Source organism: Aristolochia californica, unplaced genomic scaffold (genome assembly GCF_029961685.1).
Source record: "Aristolochia californica isolate CCGP_79_NKW_82.1479 unplaced genomic scaffold, dmAriCali1.0.hap1 SCAF_1, whole genome shotgun sequence".
NCBI classification, from domain to species: Eukaryota; Viridiplantae; Streptophyta; class Magnoliopsida; order Piperales; family Aristolochiaceae; genus Aristolochia; species Aristolochia californica.
Window position 1 is genome coordinate 60,278,842 of NW_027181770.1, and position 17,892 is coordinate 60,296,733.

The 17,892-nt window shown below is 41.2% G+C and overlaps 3 protein-coding genes across 4 annotated transcripts; 1 reads left to right on the forward strand and 2 right to left on the reverse strand.

Moving 5' to 3' along the window:
• Positions 1–297: 297 nt before the first annotated feature.
• Positions 298–5,188, reverse strand: LOC137963817 (B3 domain-containing protein Os11g0197600-like). Of its 2 annotated transcripts, none has more exons than XM_068811330.1 (4): positions 4,967–5,188; positions 3,747–4,248; positions 3,479–3,636; positions 298–714 (listed from the first exon to the last, which is right to left on the reverse strand). In XM_068811330.1, the coding sequence occupies exons 1-4, from the start codon at positions 5,033–5,035 to the stop codon at positions 445–447; spliced, it is 999 nt and encodes a 332-aa protein (XP_068667431.1). In that variant the 5' UTR covers positions 5,036–5,188; the 3' UTR covers positions 298–444. The 2 variants fall into 2 exon arrangements, with proteins under 2 accessions (XP_068667431.1, XP_068667501.1); XM_068811400.1 differs by lacking the exon at positions 4,967–5,188 and adding an exon at positions 4,448–4,547.
• A 448-nt stretch (positions 5,189–5,636) lies between these two features.
• LOC137949795 (uncharacterized) lies at positions 5,637–11,323 on the forward strand. Its single transcript, XM_068795985.1, has 7 exons — positions 5,637–6,026; positions 6,128–6,298; positions 6,591–6,761; positions 7,161–7,340; positions 7,790–8,146; positions 9,531–9,755; positions 9,925–11,323. Exons 1-7 carry the CDS (start codon positions 5,670–5,672, stop codon positions 10,852–10,854), a joined length of 2,391 nt encoding a protein of 796 aa, XP_068652086.1. The 5' UTR covers positions 5,637–5,669; the 3' UTR covers positions 10,855–11,323.
• A 175-nt stretch (positions 11,324–11,498) lies between these two features.
• LOC137949805 (GDSL esterase/lipase At3g26430-like) lies at positions 11,499–13,070 on the reverse strand. Its single transcript, XM_068795996.1, has 5 exons — positions 12,827–13,070; positions 12,505–12,714; positions 12,264–12,433; positions 11,874–12,144; positions 11,499–11,764 (listed from the first exon to the last, which is right to left on the reverse strand). The coding sequence occupies exons 1-5, from the start codon at positions 13,068–13,070 to the stop codon at positions 11,499–11,501; spliced, it is 1,161 nt and encodes a 386-aa protein (XP_068652097.1).
• Positions 13,071–17,892: the final 4,822 nt, after the last annotated feature.

Consider the following 17,892-nt stretch of genomic DNA (forward strand, 5'->3'; position numbering starts at 1 on the left):
ATAACAAGACACTTCTCAAACTGTACTCAGTCATTGACAGCTTCAGCACTTGGATCAAACCCGTGTATGGCAAAGGCCTAATGGTCAGAAGTTCCTCTTCTGCTGCAGGATTTTTCAGGCAGGCCATCCAAAATAGATACATTAATGAACCATAACTTAACAGGGCACCCATGCACACTTGGGAACCATTTTTGTTTCAAGAGAGCTCTACTGTGCCATACACGACATGAACCACGAGTGATCACTGAGTTCTTGCTGAATAAGTTTGACACAGAAGAACTACAAAGAAGAGGAAGGAAGTTGAAAAGTGCATTATTCACTTGAAGATGATTTAGGTATAATTGTTTTTTTTTTTTTTTCAACAATGAGGAAGCAAATAAAGTATTGCACAACAACATAGACAGAGCTTTTAGTATGATATCCTCAATGCATCATTCTCTCCTTTCAGGCACGCGACTGTGGTTTAACTTCATCCACCACCCGGAAAATATGCACATGAATTTTGTTGCATTCAATTATCTCAAATACACAGGCATCATGCTCTTCAAGATTATTACCAATAGCAAAGGCTCTCCAACCACCACTCAAAGCTCCAATACCACGTTTTTTTGAATAGAGAAATTTGGTCTCCCACGGTTTCCCACTTGGATCATAGAGGATTATGGTCTCTGTGGCTTTTGGCATTGCTGACAAGGGAAAAGACCTGGGAAGTTGCTGCAGACAGAAGAAGACCAGGATCAACACCATGACCAAAAGTTTAATCATTCACTTCTGAAGTTTGTATTTGGAGAGCAACTTCAACTACCAATATCTAGAAATTGAAGGCAGAAAACAGGTGATATTAAGATTGATTGCATTGGGATGCTCCAGCTGATATGTTCACAAGACAAAGATAAAGAACCAGCTTCCCAGGGGCAACTTAGCAATAACTAAATCCAAAGGAGATAATAATTTGGTATTTTTTCATTTTTAAACTGAAAAATAACAAATTTAAGGTTTTAAGTGAAAGACCAAAAGGATAGGTCAGGATGCGGTGGAAAATAAAAAGAAGAAAAGAGGAGTGGTCTCCAAGGAAGAAGCAGAAAGAAAGGGAAGTTGTCTTAGGGAGAGAAACAGGAAGAAAAGTTCAGCTGAAGCCTGGTATACATTGTATGTAAAAACAAAATAAAAACCTTTTGAGTATATAAACCCTGGAAATAAACGAAATAGAAACAAAGAAAGTACAGCGAATACTCTCTAATACTTATCCTGAAGCATATATCTAAAAATGCTAAACTTGGGGCAACGGATACAGTGAAACTCATCCACAAACTTTATTATCCACCATTTTTTCTTGAATAAACTCACAATCAACTTTTGGATGCTTGGGGTGCTTATAAAAGACCAACTTGGTGCTAATGAGATTTATTTTTTCTATTTTTTGCTGTCATAAGTTAGAGGAAGTAGAATTTGTACCACAGGACCTAAAACCTTCACCAAAGACTTAGCCAAATTCATTCAGATAAATTATGAGCCTCACATCCAACTAGCAAAAGAAGCTAAGAGAAATTAGAAGCACAAAGACAAAACCTCTCATGGAACTGACCATGTGGAAAGAATCTCAATAATATCCTATGCTATAAGTTTCTATAAAACCATTTTCAGAAGAAAGAAATGCACAGAACCTCTTGCAACTACTCTAGCCATGATCAAAGGCCTAAAAGACTGCATGTCACTTAGCCATAACATGTTGCTTCTTTACTCTTCATAGTAGTAAACTTACCTCCAACCAATATTGCCGGTACTGGACTAGACTGGCCTGTTGAACTTGGCTCAACCAGTATCGGGCTCATGTTCAGTTTTGAAATCACAAAAGCCAGAGGAGGGAGAAGATGGTTTGGCCAGTTCAAACGAGACCAGTCCCTCCCTCTCACCCCCTTTTGCATTTGATGGAGGAAGCAAGATCCATTCCTTTGTTCAATGCAGCCTACAGAGTGTGAGGGGCCTAGCCCCTCCTTCTCCCTCCTTTGTTTCTCATTCCCCCTCCCGTCTCTGGCAAGAAACAGAGAGCAGGGAAGTGAGGGTGCAGGCCTTCCCATCTTTCAGCAAGTGGGAGAAGGCCTACAGTTCTTCGCCATTGCACAATGGTAAAGTGTGGTTGGGAACTCCTGCATGACAGTGGAGGATGCCTCCCTGTGCTTGCAAAGAAAAAGGGGCCTCAGGCCCCTCCACGCACCCTCCCCCACCTTTTTTGCACTAACTGGGGGAGGGGGTGCTCATCTCCCTTTAGCTAAATCACTCACCAATTCTCATATCCAACTAGTAACTAGAGTAACAAAAAATAGCAGCAACTAGGATTGGGGTGAAAAATTTTCACGAAAAAGCAATGCTATAGATTTCAGTGAACGTTTTTACGACCATTCTAGCCTAGGGCCTCTCAATCAATCTATTAGGTTAGCATTTAGCATTTTCTCCTCCATTACTACTACTAATCCAGATGCAAAAGTGCCTCAGATGAGATTTTATTCTAAGGAACAAAGAGAACAAAATCTCAGCCAGGGGGTCCCTTTATAATGAGAGATTGGAGGGATGCCCCTTCTTTAGTTAGAGAGTCGGCCAAATTATTTGCTGATTTAGGTACAGTAATACTTAAAACAATGACAGATGACAAAGATTAAGCAAATGACCAGAACATGGGTTCCAAATTATGAGCTGAAATATGTGTGCAAATAGAACATGGAGTACACTTGCCTTCTCCATGCATCATCCAAGAGGGACAAAAAAGACCAACATTCATAGTGGAGGAAATAAGAGAGGACTTACCAGGTGAAAATGTTCATTGAGTAACAACTGGTATACTACCATGCGTATCTGTCTCTAGAGATCTGACTACTGTTTATTTTTGTTTTTGGAATTCTAGTTGATCACTAGAGTAAAAAGATGAAGACTGTGGTCAGATCTGTTATGACACAATCCATGTCAACAACTTAGAAGTTATTGATTGCAGCTTGGACTTGCAACTTTTGGCAAACTCGTCATACGCATCCTACTTTTCATAAGCAATAAAGCATATTATCAACATTATAAATAGAAGTTGGGGGATGTGCACGTCCCCCTATGAAGCTCTTTCTCTTGAACTCTCTCCTCTCCACCTTCTTTCCTTCTCATTCTCTCCCTTCAACTATCTCTTTCCTTACTTTTTCCAATATTAATGTTTGCCATCATTCACAGATATATTTTATCAGTACTGTGCACCAACCAAATTCTTATAGTGCCCTTCTCTAATCAATTTAATAGTGCCTTCGGACTTCTCTCAAAACTCAAGAAGTTTCACTCCCATGAAGCACACACTGATCATGCTGACCAAGTTACAATAGCGAAAGACTATGACTACATAGCATTTGGCCAACCAAACAAGAAATCTGCAGTTGTAATGTCTAGCCTTAGGATACGGTCACAACCATGAGTTAGCCTGACAGAGTGAAGATGATTTACTTACCAGATAAAATCCAAAATAACAATATGCCTTCCGCATAACTATAACACCTGTTGGATTTTTTGATGTGAAAGTCATTGCATCTGCATAAGCTTTAGCTATTTCTTCCTCTCTGACCTCTCTTCTTTGAGAAAAATTGGAGCCCCTATGGTGCCTAAAAACTACATAGAAAGAAAGCCAAAATAATGCCATTACTAATTTTCTGAAAATAAAAGAGAAGATGTCCAAGAAAAGTGATTGTAAGATCTACTCAAGACGAAAGAGAATTCACCATTTTTGTTTTGAAGGTTCACCATTGGCTTATTCACTTTAGAACAGCTTGATTTGACTTTGTGCAACATTTTTTCAGTATCGAGTTTTGTAGAACGTGTAGTTTTTTCACAGAAGGGTCGCTGAACTGCTGATTGGCATTTATTTCTCATACTCCTTTTCAAATTACTTTTGCAAGTTCCGCCTGGAGTTTCCGTTTTTGTGTCATTCTTGTAACCAGTGGAATCTTGGGAAGGTTTGGCACGTACAGCATTCTCTTTCTCACAAGCACTTTTATCAAATATTGCCACAGTAAATTGCAGATTGCCTTCGTGTCTGAAAATCAAACAATAACCTGCACGTACATTGTGATCTCTCGCAAATTCCGGCCAACCATTTTGCAAGAATGCATCCCTATTGTTCTCAATCAAATCAACATGCCAAATGTTTCCGCTAGGGCCAATAAGAGAAGCACTTCCAGAACGTCTCCCTTCCATATGCTTAAGGAAGGCTGAAGGGATCATCTGCAACACAGACATTCAAATCATCCATCTTCAAAGAAAGTTCCTTGTTATACAACAAAATCACAAAAGGGGATCGTCTGCAACACAAACATCATAAAAAATGCTCCTTCAAGACAGTTACTGCTTATGAAACAAAATCGCGAACGAAGCATACATACTCTCAGCAACATACACGCGTATGCGATAAGGTTTTACTTACTGAAAGCTGCAAGCCAGGCTAGGAATTTTGTGAATTAGTACCAGAGTCCTAGTCTGTCAATCTATATTTTTATATTGGTAGCTGGTTCTTTCATCAGTCTTTTAAAAGCGCTGTCCATACTTTAATGTGACCTATGGCCCTTCACCAAAATTATGCCAAGAAGCTATCATTACACCTGGGGCTGTTTAAACCACAGCAGGTTTTATGAGAATAGAAGCTCAGATTCAGAGAAGTAACACGAAAGAATAGAAGAAGAAATCTTCAGTATTCCCTCGCTGCTTCTCCAGAGAGCTCAACCCCTTCCCTGTTTTCCGCTCCTTCAATTCTCACATATCTTCTACCTTTTCAAGAACCCATGCACATTTCTGGTAAATACATCTCCTGATACTAACATACACTAACTACAGTTTTGGTGAAAAACATTTGCAGGCAATCTAGAATCCCACGATTGTCCTTCAAGAACAGCAAAGATAATGAAAGAACAGGAACTAAAAAGAGGGGACAAGGGAGGAAGATTACTAGCCGTCCATCGTTGATGCCGGGTAAGAAGAACTTGAAGAATTGAGGCTTCTGGTTTTTCTTCACCATTTATTATTGAATTTTTATCCGAGTCCTTCCGAGTTGAGCTTTCTGTGAACCTGACCAATGTTTCTGTTACAAAATGCTTTACTCCTGCCACCCTTGAACGGGTCATGAATATCCCTCTCCCCGCTACTGACCGTTTGCTCATGATTTTGAATCACCAGGTACGAAACTGATATCAGAAGTAAATTCTCAATAAATTGAAATTATTTTTTCTTCAATTAATTTTCTTGTGTTTAACTCTTTGTACTTTCTCCATTGATTTTTCCATCTTATTTGAGGTAATTTTTTTTAATATTCTCCTAAAACCTGTAAAACACTAAACTACCATGTCTTTTACTTATCAAGGGTTGGGTTTTTTCACCATAGTGAGTGGACTCACAACTCGGGCAAGTCGGCTTGCCGGGTGGAATTGTCTTGTTCCTTCCATGTTTTTTGGGCGAGTCCCTATTCGCACTCGGTGCTGCCTGATAACCAAACCCTGACTCGGAATTTTAGGAGCCCGTGTCGAGTCCTAGTCCCATGGAAATGGAACGGCTACTTGCCCTCTCCTTTTCAAAGCAAATAGAGCTGCATTCATCCGTCTCTTCGAGCCGTTAGGAGTTAGGACGCGTTCTTCCCGTTTCCCATCCTCTGCAAAATGGCATCTGTCCTGGATCGAAATTGCCGCACATTGCACTCTGAATTTCCTTCCCCATTTCACCGCCAGGACAACGATGCCGACGGTTCCTCTGTTCTTTCTGAAATACAGATCAACTCGCTGGCCTCTGGTACTGCATTTATAACTTCTGAGCGTTTTCACTTGAAGAGAAAACGACCACCCGTTATTCAAGTTCCCCCTTCTGCTCGTCTGGTTCAGGCGTCGCAGACTCATGAAGAGGAGGGGGTTGGATTCGATGGTGCTGGGTTTGGTGTCTTCTGCCAGAAAGGGAAGAGAAAAAGTATGATGGAAGATGCACATAAGATTGTCTCGCAGTTAACGGGAGGTTCCAAGAAGGTGAGACTTTGAGTTGCAAGAAGCTTTACTTGTATAGTAAAGTTGGTTTTTTCCATCAATTAGTGAAGTTGCTGTCTGGGTCCTGTGTTTTTCGGTTTCAGGGTTTTTTTGGGGTCTATGATGGGCATGGTGGCCGAAATGCTTCTGAATTTGTTGCGCAGAATCTGCATGAAAATATTTTGAAGATGGTGGGGAGTTGTGAGCAGCATGATGGGAAGGAGGATGCCATCAAAGATGGGTATCAGAAGACTGACCACGAGTTCTTGAAACAGGCATTTTCCCCTCTCCTTTATTTAGTGATTATGGTTTCAGGTCGTGCTTGCTGTATCATTTAGCGTTTAGAGAATAAACTATCTGTTTTTCATGTGAAAAAAAGAAAGTGCTAAAGCAACATATTGCGGGTTAGCCACATAGAAAAATACAGATTTATGCATTATTAAAGCCCGAAGGAAACAGTAAAAGGAAACCTGTGATTGGTACATGGAACTTTGGATTTCTTCCCATACTTTCCCTTCCTCTGCATCCTTTCTTGCTCAGAGGATGAGCACAGTGTTCTGTTTTCAGGGGCTCAGTGGTGGTGCTTGCTGTGTTACGGCTCTCATTGAAGAGGGGGATGTCATTGTCTCAAACTTGGGAGATTGCCGCGCTGTACTGTCTAGAGGTGGTGTGGCTGAACCTCTTACAGTTGATCACAAAGTTGGCCAGGAGGATGAAAGGAACAGAATTGAAGAAAAGGTATTGTCTGCTAGCTTGCCAATTTTTTCCCAACGAGGCCCAACTTTTCCTTTATGCATTATGTGGGTCAAATTACCCACTTATTCTGTCAACAACCTATTGGACATATTCTGTACCACCACCAGTAGCACTTGCAAGCTGCAGAGGCTTTTCAATAATGTATTCTTCGTGGGACATCACATGCTTTGGTCTAATTCACCCAGAAAAGAAATGACTTCATCATCATTTAGCAGGGTTTTGGTTTTAGGCTGCTGCATTACATTTTTAAGGTGTCCAGTTGCTGTCTAGGAATTCTTTTGTCATTTCTAATGGAAATAAGTTTTCTTTTTTCCTGCATTAGAAATGTAATCAGATCTGAAGCTTGGTTGCTGACTGATCCTGTTTTATGATTTAATTAAGGGAGGCTTTGTAGATAATTACCAAGGGATTTGGAGGGTTCAAGGGACACTTGCTGTTTCTAGAAGCATTGGAGATGTTCATCTGAAGGAATGGGTTACAGCTGAACCTGATATAAGGACACTGCCTTTGACATCCGACATGGAACTTCTGATATTAGCAACAGATGGACTCTGGGATAAGGTGAGAAAAAAAAAAACAGAGTATGATCTGTATAGGGACTTTCAAATTCGTTTTTCTGCATTCATCTATATATATTCATGTGACTTGTCTTCATATAATTCTTCTTTTGAAAACTCTTGCATCTGTATGCCATCACTATTGATTAGATAGCAGTCACTTCATTAACTATTTCAAAAAAAAACTGAGCATTTCATACATTTTCTTTAGCTCTGTCGGAATCAATAGAGGTGGATTTATTAGTCTATTATGAAGACATCTTTGACTTTTGACTGATCTTTTAGAAACTGAGAAGTGTTATACTGGGTAGATATCTGCATCCTATTTGCAGAAGTGTGTTTTCCTGTTGAGTCACATTGTGAGCAGTTTTCTCTACGTAGTCAAGAACGGCTAGTCAAAATTCTGTTAGATATAATGGGATCATTTGCATTCATTGTGTTAATACTTGCTAGGTGGGAAATCAAGAAGCCATAGATACAGCGGTGCATTTTCACTCGGGCATGGAGAAGACAGGAAAGGAAGATGGATACTACTGCAAAGAGATCCAAGACGAGTTCAGCAGTCAAAATGCCAGTTCTCCTTGCAAAGCTAGGAAACTCACATCAACCTCCCACCAAAGATTGAGATTCTTGAGTCCAAGCCAAGAGAATGGCTATAAGAGCAGATTAGATCCGGGAAGGCTACTGGCAGCTTGTAAGGAGCTTGTAACTCTGGCTACAATTAGGGGCAATTCAGATGATATCACAGTTATGATTATTGACTTAAAGCGCTTCTACTGCAATCAGAGAGATAAGGGTCTTTCTCTTCCAGCTTGATTCTTAAACAGATCTTAGACAATGGTCAATTGTATAAATATGAAAAACCCCTTTCAAAACATTACCTGATGCTTATCTCTGAAATTGCTTTTAGCCATGGTTGTGGCAGATTGATTTGTAGCCTTATTAGAAGTTCAGTTATCTTTATCTCTAATCTTTTCGAGGACACTCTTACATCAGATGCAACAGGTTCCACCAAAAACAGAAAAACAAAAGATGTCATTATTTAAAATGTGACGCTGTGGAAATTTTATTTGATCTAATCTGGGTAGGATCATGGTTTGACGACTCACCTGGTGCAGCAATGGCAAAAGCAGTAAGAGGTTGGTGGTGATAAGAAAGTGAGAGTTGGAAGTCTGGGTGATGGTCACTGTCTGCTGTCTGCTGTCTGCTGTCTGCTCATCATTGTTAGGGAATTGGATGGAAAGGCTTTTCATAAATGGTTCAATTATCAGGGAAAAGGAGCAACAACAGAGCTCTTCCATGTACCTTTTAGCTGGCTATCTCATTCACTCACAAACACCATCCTTATGAACTGGAAAAAGGCCTACTGCTTTATGAAACACCTCCTCCAGATGTCCCAAACTTGTCGTTTGCTTTGAGCTATATGGAAACTAATGTCATTGTGGGATCCATTGGGACCCTTTGTTTTACAGTGTAAAACTGTATCAGTCATTTGTAAATTATATCGAGTTTGGATTGAATTAACGGTAAGGCTTGGGTTGGATTGGATCGAAATTTGGAACCATAAACACCCATGGTGTTTTTTTTTTGTGATATGATCAAGCTGGCTTCTTAATAGAGCCTCCAAAGTAACCCTTAATGCCTTTACTTTCTTCTAAATCTTGGATATGACATTGTAGCAACATGAAAAACAAAGGTCTTCTAAATCGTCTAAATCTTAATTTCTGGCATTTGTTTTTTCCACTAGGGAAGTTTTCTATCTCTGAACGTCTGCTACTTGTTTGCTAGTAACTTTGCTGTCCGCAAAACAAAAGTGATTTTTTTCGGATGAGGGCTCTCATCTGCTGCTTTCAGTGAGATTTAACCCAACAACCACATGTTGGTGTAGCCTCTTAAATCTTTTTCTGCATGTGCAAACCGCAGATTTCTTAGACTTTACTGCTACTGCCACCCTAGATTTCTCTCTGCTTTTCACCAGAGTCCTGGACAGAGTTTAACTAATCCAAGTGAAGGCAAAGAAAAATGACAGAGACACACGGAAATACCAAAACTTTGTTTAATGGTTTGCCTGTTTTGACTGATCTCCTTTTACCCATAAGCACTCATGGCCCCAAGAGGCTTCTGCTTGGAAATCTAAGCTCCAAATCAGGATTAAAAAGCTTCTTTCTTTTCAGTAGTGACGAAAACAAGACAGGCGAAGAAAATAAAAAATAAAAAACGTACGTGTGTAGCCAAGAAGCAGTTTTTAGAGAGAGAAGTGGTTTTGCGAAATCACTCTATCGTTATAAAGGGGAGCTTCACTCTCTCTCATTGCCCTCTCTCAGAAAAACCCATCTGGACAGAGGATCTTGCTGGCAACAAGGCATCTCTGTGTAATATTTTTGGATCCCGCAACTCATTTCCAGTCAAGAAAGCAAAGGTCTTTCTCTCTCTGTCTCCTCTTTCTCTCTCTCTCCCCTCTATTATAGAAGATGGGAAGATCCAATAGTATATCTATCGTCTTTTTCTCAGCTCTCTTACCCAAATCTCCCGTGTTCATTTTCGAATCCCATTAATTCAGTTCTCCTATCCTTCCCCTTCTCCAAAAGATGCAGGATACAATCCCTCTGCCGACATGCTTCTCGTCCGCCGGGGTGAAGACAACGGAGGATGCTGCTGTGGCGACCAAATCTGGGCAGAGCATGATCATGTCCGTCTACCAGACGAAAATCGCAGGCCAATGCCGTTCTATAACAGTCACATGGTGCAAGAATCTGCTAGTTCACGGTCTTTCCATCTCCATCGAGGGGGGAGACAACCAGTACGCCTGCAAGGTGGAGCTGAAGCCATGGTTCTTCTGGCGGAAGCAGGGTTGCAAGAGTTTCTTGATCGATGGGACTGCCGTCGATGTGTTCTGGGACCTCAAGGCGGCGAAATTTGGCGGCGACCCAGAACCCATTTCGGACTACTACGTTGCCATGGTCTGTGACGAAGAGGTGGTTCTGTTTCTGGGGAATCTGAAGAAGGACGCCTACAGAAAGACAGGTGCCCGGCCTTCTCTCATCGATGCCATATTAGTCTCCAAAAAGGAGCACATCTTCGGAAAGAATAAGTTCTCCACCCGAGCCAAGTTCCACGAACGAGGCAAGCTCCACGAGATTTCCATCGAATGCAGAAACAATGGCGGAGCCTCTTCAGAGCTCACCGATCCAGAAATGGCGATAAGGGTCGATGGGCATTTAGCCATTCACGTGAAGCACCTGCAATGGAAGTTCAGAGGCAACGAGTCCATCTCCATCAACAAGGTCCGAGTCGACGTTTACTGGGACGTCCACGATTGGCTTTTCGGCCCCGGATTGAGACACGGCCTGTTCATATTCAAACCCATCTCCTCTGAAATATCCTCGCCCTTATCATCCGCTTCCTCATCAATGTGCACTCCCTTCTCTCAAACAACACTCTCCGACTCAATCGAGGGGATAAACGGAAATGGGTCATCGGGATTCTGCTTGTTCTTGTACGCCTGGAAGCTGGACTGAGCTAAAACCGCCGCCGGGTTAGTTGGCAGCCATCAGCGGAAGACAATCCGAGAGCACGTTCGAGCAGTTGCAAAAAGGGTTAAAACGACAGGGGGAATGAGGTGTAATTGAGGAATCACATAGCATTTTTAATGTTTGTGTTTGGAGCTCTGAGAAGCAGACGAAACAGGATAATGTTTACAGAGAAGAGAGAGAGGGGGAGTGAGAGCCCAAGAGAAGGAAGATAACGTCTGTACCAGAAATGGAGGTAGGAGGTAGGGAAGGTGGGGCTCACCGGAGCTGGTGGAGACTTGGTTACAGCTGGAGTTGCAGAATAAAATGCGCATAACTGGAACAGAACCTCATTGGATTTCTGCGATTCTTTTCTCATCTATCTCCATCCACGACTACCTAATTATTCCACAAGAAAGGAGATGTAATTTTTTTCTTGACATTTTTCAGTGTTGGATAAACAGAATTTTTTTGTTTGTTTGCTGCTTAATCATTTAATATTGCTCTATTTTTTTTTCTTTTTCAAATTCTTCGCTTCTGATTTTGATCGAACAGACCACCAAAACTCATATAAATATTGCATAATTACAGCACACAGCTAACCTTAAAAGAAAAGAGGAAAGGCCTAAAAAACAGAAAATAAGGGCACAATATCAATGGATGTTCCCCTGACAGGCCAAGTAGAGTGGAGTCGGGGGGTCAGAATAGCTACCGCCTCTAATCCCATCGAATACCCAACGGTTAGCTGCCTGAGTATAATGGATTCCGTCCCAAATGACTCGAACTTGTGGATTCCTACACGATCTCCCTATTAAGACTCTGGTACCGTTTACCTCAACGGTCGATCCGCAGCGCATGCTCCGGTTATAGTTGTACTTGCCCCCGTGCCCACAACATGCTTCCAGTGGCTTCTCAAAACCTGAAAATTTTCCAGATGTAAAATTAAACGGATACGAAATACCCGAATAGCCTTATTCGGGTGGGTTTCATTTGTTCACGTGAGGAAGACATGAAATGGAGACTCTTACCATACTTGGTGGCATGGGTTATGAGGGAGTACTTCAAGGAGTAGATATCCACATAGGTGAATACACCCGAAGGGACCTCCTTCCTCAGCTTAACCACAGCCTCCTTCAACTTCTTGTTGAAATACTGAGCCACCCTGTTGAAGGTTTTCACACACCCAGCCTTGTCTATTTGACTCTTCTTGTGATTCACACGTTCGATCACATACGCAAGGCAGCCAAACGGCCCTGTGTTATGTATCAAGAAGTATCTTCCTCCTTGCTCGTAGATATCCTGAATGAGTATAAAGATTTTGAGTTTATTAGCTGTGGAGGAATGTTAAAGATTACACATTACAAAGATTTTGAATTTATTAGTTGAAAAAACAAAGGTTCTAAAGATTAGATTCATACCTTAACAATTGATGTAAATTGTCGGAGAATATCAGGCACATTTGCTCTAACTTCAGCAGAAGTCATGTTATTAAAGAAGCAGTGAGTGAGATCATTCTGTCCAATGTCAAATGTGTACAAAGCTCGAGAGAAATCTTCCCCTTTTGGCATCAGATCCTTGAACACCCCTCCTGGCATCAACAAGAACCCATTAAGAACACTTAACAAGGTCTGCTTGAAAGAAGTGAATTTTCAGACGGACCTTTTTTGGAGATAATTTGGGATCTGGACTTGAACTGTGAGAACTGCGAGAACTGCGTATCCAAGGGGAACGGACTTAACCCACTTTCGAACAGGGTGGCGTCAGGACGACGGATGGTCGCGCCGGCGGTGGCGAAGTTGGCACCGTGGCTGAAGTTTGTGCCCAGGGAGTTGAGGTAGGCATCAAGGTATGGTAATCCAAGGTTGTTGGCTGCAATACGCAGGTTAGAAATGGCTAATGGTAACATATGATAAACGATTGTGAAATTCGTATAATGGTATTTAAAACAACAAAAAAAGAAGAAAAGAATGAACGTGCTTACCGATGAAATCAATAACAAGCCGGCCGTCCGAGTACCTCCCGGCGGGATGACCCCAAAACGACTCCCCGTTCGGTTCCGGGGCCGGCCAGAAAGACGCCGCCAGGCCTCCGGTATCGGAATTCGAATCGCCGAAGTTGAACACCGCTGAAAATTCACATCTCGAAGTAGCGGAAACGTGAACGAACAACACGCCGAGCAGGGCCGATAGAATACTCCGCGACAATCCAGTCTCCACAGTCTTCATCTTCTCCGAGGAGCAGAACAGTAGATCGAGAGACTAAAGAGCCCGGTCGAGATAGTAAAAAAGAAAAAAAAAACAGAGTAAAAGAACTGCGCTGATCAAGATTTTATAAGAAGAAGTTCACTCCGAGAACTGATGATAAGTGGAGACACGGATCTGAGGAGTGAAGTGTTCTGCTGCAGTGCTGTAGCTTATATGGATGGAACTGGCCTCGTTTTTTCTGGACGAGGACGGAGCAGTTGTGATCAATCAGGCATGTAATGTGGAGACGATGCTGCGTCGGCGGAGTCAATTCTGGATAAGAGAGAGAGAGAGAGAGAGAGACAGAACCATTACGAGTAATTCCTGCTGATTTCAATCTGTCTCCTTCTTCTTCTTCTTCTGTTTTTGGCCTGGAAGCGCGGGGTTGTTCCAAAAATGGTGGCCAGATTGAGTGGATCCGTGCCCTTTGGAGCTTTGACGGCTGGGTTCGATGAATTAATATCGGATAATCGCGTGTTTATCCAGAAATCCGACATTGTCGAGGTGTGGGAAATTTACTTTAATACTCAGTTGCTGTAATCTAATAAACGATAAGATAATGATATTATTATATCAATATATCTTATCCAAAAAAATAATAATAATTCAAAACTCTCCTTTAAAATTATATATTTAATAATAATTTATTTATTTAAAATAGTTTTTTTTTCATAACCACACCAAATTCCACTTACATTAAAATGCTTAATTTCAGTACTAATACAGTGTTCATGCCCTCATTTGCATGGATAGCAGCCTCTGTCGTTCAAAGAACTCGTGCTTCTTCTTCAGAAACTCCACTGCAAACCCATCCACGTTCTGATATTTGTCCTCCCCCTCTTCACCGACAGTTTTCTCCTTCTCACCGGCGCCGCCATTCTTCTTCTTCTTCTCCTTCACAACCGGCACATCATGCACGATGTCCCCTGGGTTGCCGTAGACCGGTTTCTCGTTGAACATCAGCTGGAGGTTCGGGAAGTGAGTCCCCTCGGTTTTGGCCCTGGGCATCTTATCCACGGACTGGACGTAGACGTTGTCGCCTTTTGGGTGCTTTTTCTCCGTGGAGACGTCCGTCGGGTTGTTGAGGACGTCGCCGCGGCTTCCCTTCGGATGACTAAGGTGGAAGGTGTTTGGGACATGGCCTTCGTCCGCGAAGGTGACCCTCTGTGTTTGAGTCGCCTTGTGTCTGTTGCTGAACATGGTGAAATTAAGTTTGAGTGCTCTGTGACTGCTCTGTGGTTTCATCTAAAGCTTCTGCGGAATTTATAGGCTTCTGGGTTGCTTCTGCTGTGATACGGGGAAGGCATCTCATGCCTGATAATGGCGATTCCCTGTCAATTTTACTTTAAAAGTAGAATATGTTCTCTCAGTGAGCGAAACATATTCGATGAAATGACTAGCAGAATCTTGACCGGTGGAAAGAGGGGATCGGAGGTGGATGTTGAAGGACAAATTATGCAAAAGAGATCCTTGCTCAAGAAAAGCAAAACTACTGAAAGGAACTGAGGGTGAGCAAGTCGAGCTATGTATGTGTTCTCCTCCAAACTACTCTTTTGCCGAAAGCTAGAAAGTTTCCGATTCTCCACCAACTTCTTAGATAAAGTACTTCTTAGAGTGGAAATAATAGATAAAGACTAACATTTCTTCAAGTAAAACTGAGTAAACAATCATGTGGCATAGGAGGTCCATATATATAGTCACAAAACACATGCAAGTAAATTATTACTTGAAGGAAAAGGAATTGAAACATTACAATATTTACTTGAAGAATACCTCCACATAAGATCACATTGTGACTCCAAATCAAAATGAAAACAATTTTTTGGGTGATTAAATTTGCTTGTCTATGCTTATTCATTTTATTTTGATCCAAAACCAAACCACTTTGCTAGGAAGAACTTGTTCTTAGGACGATTCGGTGATTCGGTGTTGTTCTTAGAGGATGGTTTCGGTGATGGACTGGTTGACTGGATCGAATTACCTGTGTTCAAAGAGAAAAAATCACCAAATATTTTTAATTTTTATCAAAAATTGAATTGATTGCATTAACATTAATTTATTAAACTGTCTCACAAAAAGAAATAATTTAATCTCATTTTTTGTCTTGCCAGATTATTTTCCAGAAAGGTACAAATTTCTATTATGTTTGTGATGGAATATGAATAAGGGAAGCTGGAGTTATCCTACCCACCTGATATAGGAGGTGCTTGAGTCTTCATGCTTCCTGGGGTAGAAGTTCTACCAGGAGAATCCATGTATCTGAAGTCTGCAACTGCTCCATTTTCACCAAAATCTATCACCATATATTGAAGTTTTGAATCATTCTTCTTGTTGTTTATGATTTTATGCCCTTAATGAAAACTTGAAAAGAACTTGCAAAGTTGGTTTTGTGGTAGTCCATATATACTGAAATGCTTTAATTTCAAATCTGATTTTCCTGCATCTGCCACAAGAGTTTGAGTCTCTACCTGAAGTTGGCCTGTTCATTTGCTGGTAAGAACTGGAAGTTGGTTTCCTGACTGAAGCCCTGTGCTCCATGAGCTCTCCATTTTCCTCATACCCTACATCCACATAAAAATCTTAAGTTACTCATGTTTCCCTCCTCTAATTCCCGTTTCTTCATGCTTTGAAACTGGTAAATGATCCCCTTGTACTGCTGATACGTAGTGATAAAACACATCAAATTTTGAGGTGGATTACAGGATACCCAGTATAAGTTTATCCATTAAAGAGAGACTTACTTGTACCAGGGGGCTTCCCATAGTTTGCTCTCAAAACTTCTAGGAAAGATTCATCCTTCGGATCTTGCATCACTAAAACAAACAAAAAAAGATGATTTCTGTTGTTGTTTTTTCTTGTTAAAGACCAAATCGTTCATAAGAGTACTATCGATTTGTGAGTTTACACTGATCGTAAAGTTCATGCCGGAGGTTCGGCGGGAATCCAACCAACAGCAACTGAACTGCTTCTGCATCCCTGTTCGTTGAGAGCTTCGCCACGAAATTTAGGTTCTGGGTATCTAGTAGTATTCCGGCGAGCTGTGGAACAGGAATTCTCGTTCTTGAGTGAGAAAGGAGAATGTTAAACAAACAAATTATATGGAACACAATTTAGAGAACATACCAGTATTTTCCTTAAGCTTGGAGTCTCATCAAGTAGATCATAAGCTTCTTCACAGTAGTTATCTGTAAGAAGAGTGCATGATGATCCTACCTAGAGGTACAAGAAGATGAGAATACGTCAGTTTAGAGCTATACTAACAAGACAGGCTTTAGAGAAGTGGAAATTAACCTCTCCATTTGTTTTGAGAATATCTTGGCCTACAACCAGTACATTCAGCTGCCTTGCCATAATTAAACCGTCTAGATCCACCTGATTGTTTTGTATTAAAAAAGTACATCAATGAAGTTAGATCTGTTTATCTAAATATCAATACTTTTATGAGCCTTAAGCTTAACAACATGTCAAGAGAGATGAGATGAGAGAGAGAGAGAGAGAGAGAGAGAGAGAGATCAGTATCAAACTACTTGTGAAGGAATTTCCACCAGTAATTTGTATTGTAGAGGAGATGAATTTGATACAAGCAAAGATTGAAAGAGAAAAACAAGGTAAAAATCTTTTAAGAATTGATGAAAGAGCTGTTAGTTATTCCCATTTCATGATCAGCAAGCACCAAACAGTATGTCTGTGTTTCAATTACTTCTAGGAACTTAAGAAAAACAGTTGAGTTGTCTATAAACCAAGTTATTTGAACTGACCTCATCTGTGAAAAGGAGACTTTTGACATCAATCCCTACATGATGAAGAAGCCAAGCAGCTTGCCTTTGCTTCCACATCCTTCTCCTCTTCATATTCATCACAGGCACCACTATCTCCCCTTCTTCGTCCTTTTTCATTTTATTTTCCAACAGCCAAGCATAAGAAACTGCAGCCAGTATGGAGCTTGTACCTGTTAAGAAACATGTAGGTAAGTTTGTTCATCTAATTAATGTCTAAAATTATCTGAAAGTGGAAAACTCACTTAACTGTTTGAAGATCCAGAGAGTATAACCTTTGCCTTTGCTGGAATCTCTCCTCTAGAAATCCTTCCTATCACAGCTCTTTTCTCTTTGAGAAATAGATTCAAGCTCCCAACTTCCTCCATTAGTCTTAGTTCCGCAACTAATTGCCTGGGTTGATCTGCATCGCTATCCAACTTGGAGAACTTGTTGAATGAGCAAGTAGAGGATGAAATCGACCTCCGGTGAGCCGATTCGATCAGATGTTTTGGAGGGGACAACACTGGGTTCTCAAGATCTTTTGGTTGGGTCTTGAATGTCCTCCTTGAGATAGGCTTTGGTAGTGAAGCCTGTCCAGCAGATGGGTCATCGTGAAACCGTGATTTTCGTCGTGTCGATTGTCTTGGTGTCTGGTTGGTTTCAAGTTCATCTGGTGCTTGTGAGGACTGCCCTTGTTTTAGTTCAACTCCATTGTTGGGTTTGAGAATGTTTGTGAACCACTGTTGCACTGTAGCAGCTGGTGATTTCTCCACTGTTTGTTCGAAACTTTCCGATTGGTTGCGTGTGTGTTTAGCTGATTTTGATAGGATTTCTCCACTGAACCCTTCCTCTGATCTGTGCCTGTCATTAGATAGAACTGATGAACAAGTTAAAGAGAAAGATTCTCACAACTCGATCAATTGTTTTTAAGCACACAACAATCCTTGACAGAGACAGCTAAAGCAATGTTAATTTTGGTTGCAGGAAAGCTAGTTTGAAATCAAGCTATCTTTCTCATTCAAGTGGGAATTGAACCAATTTAAATG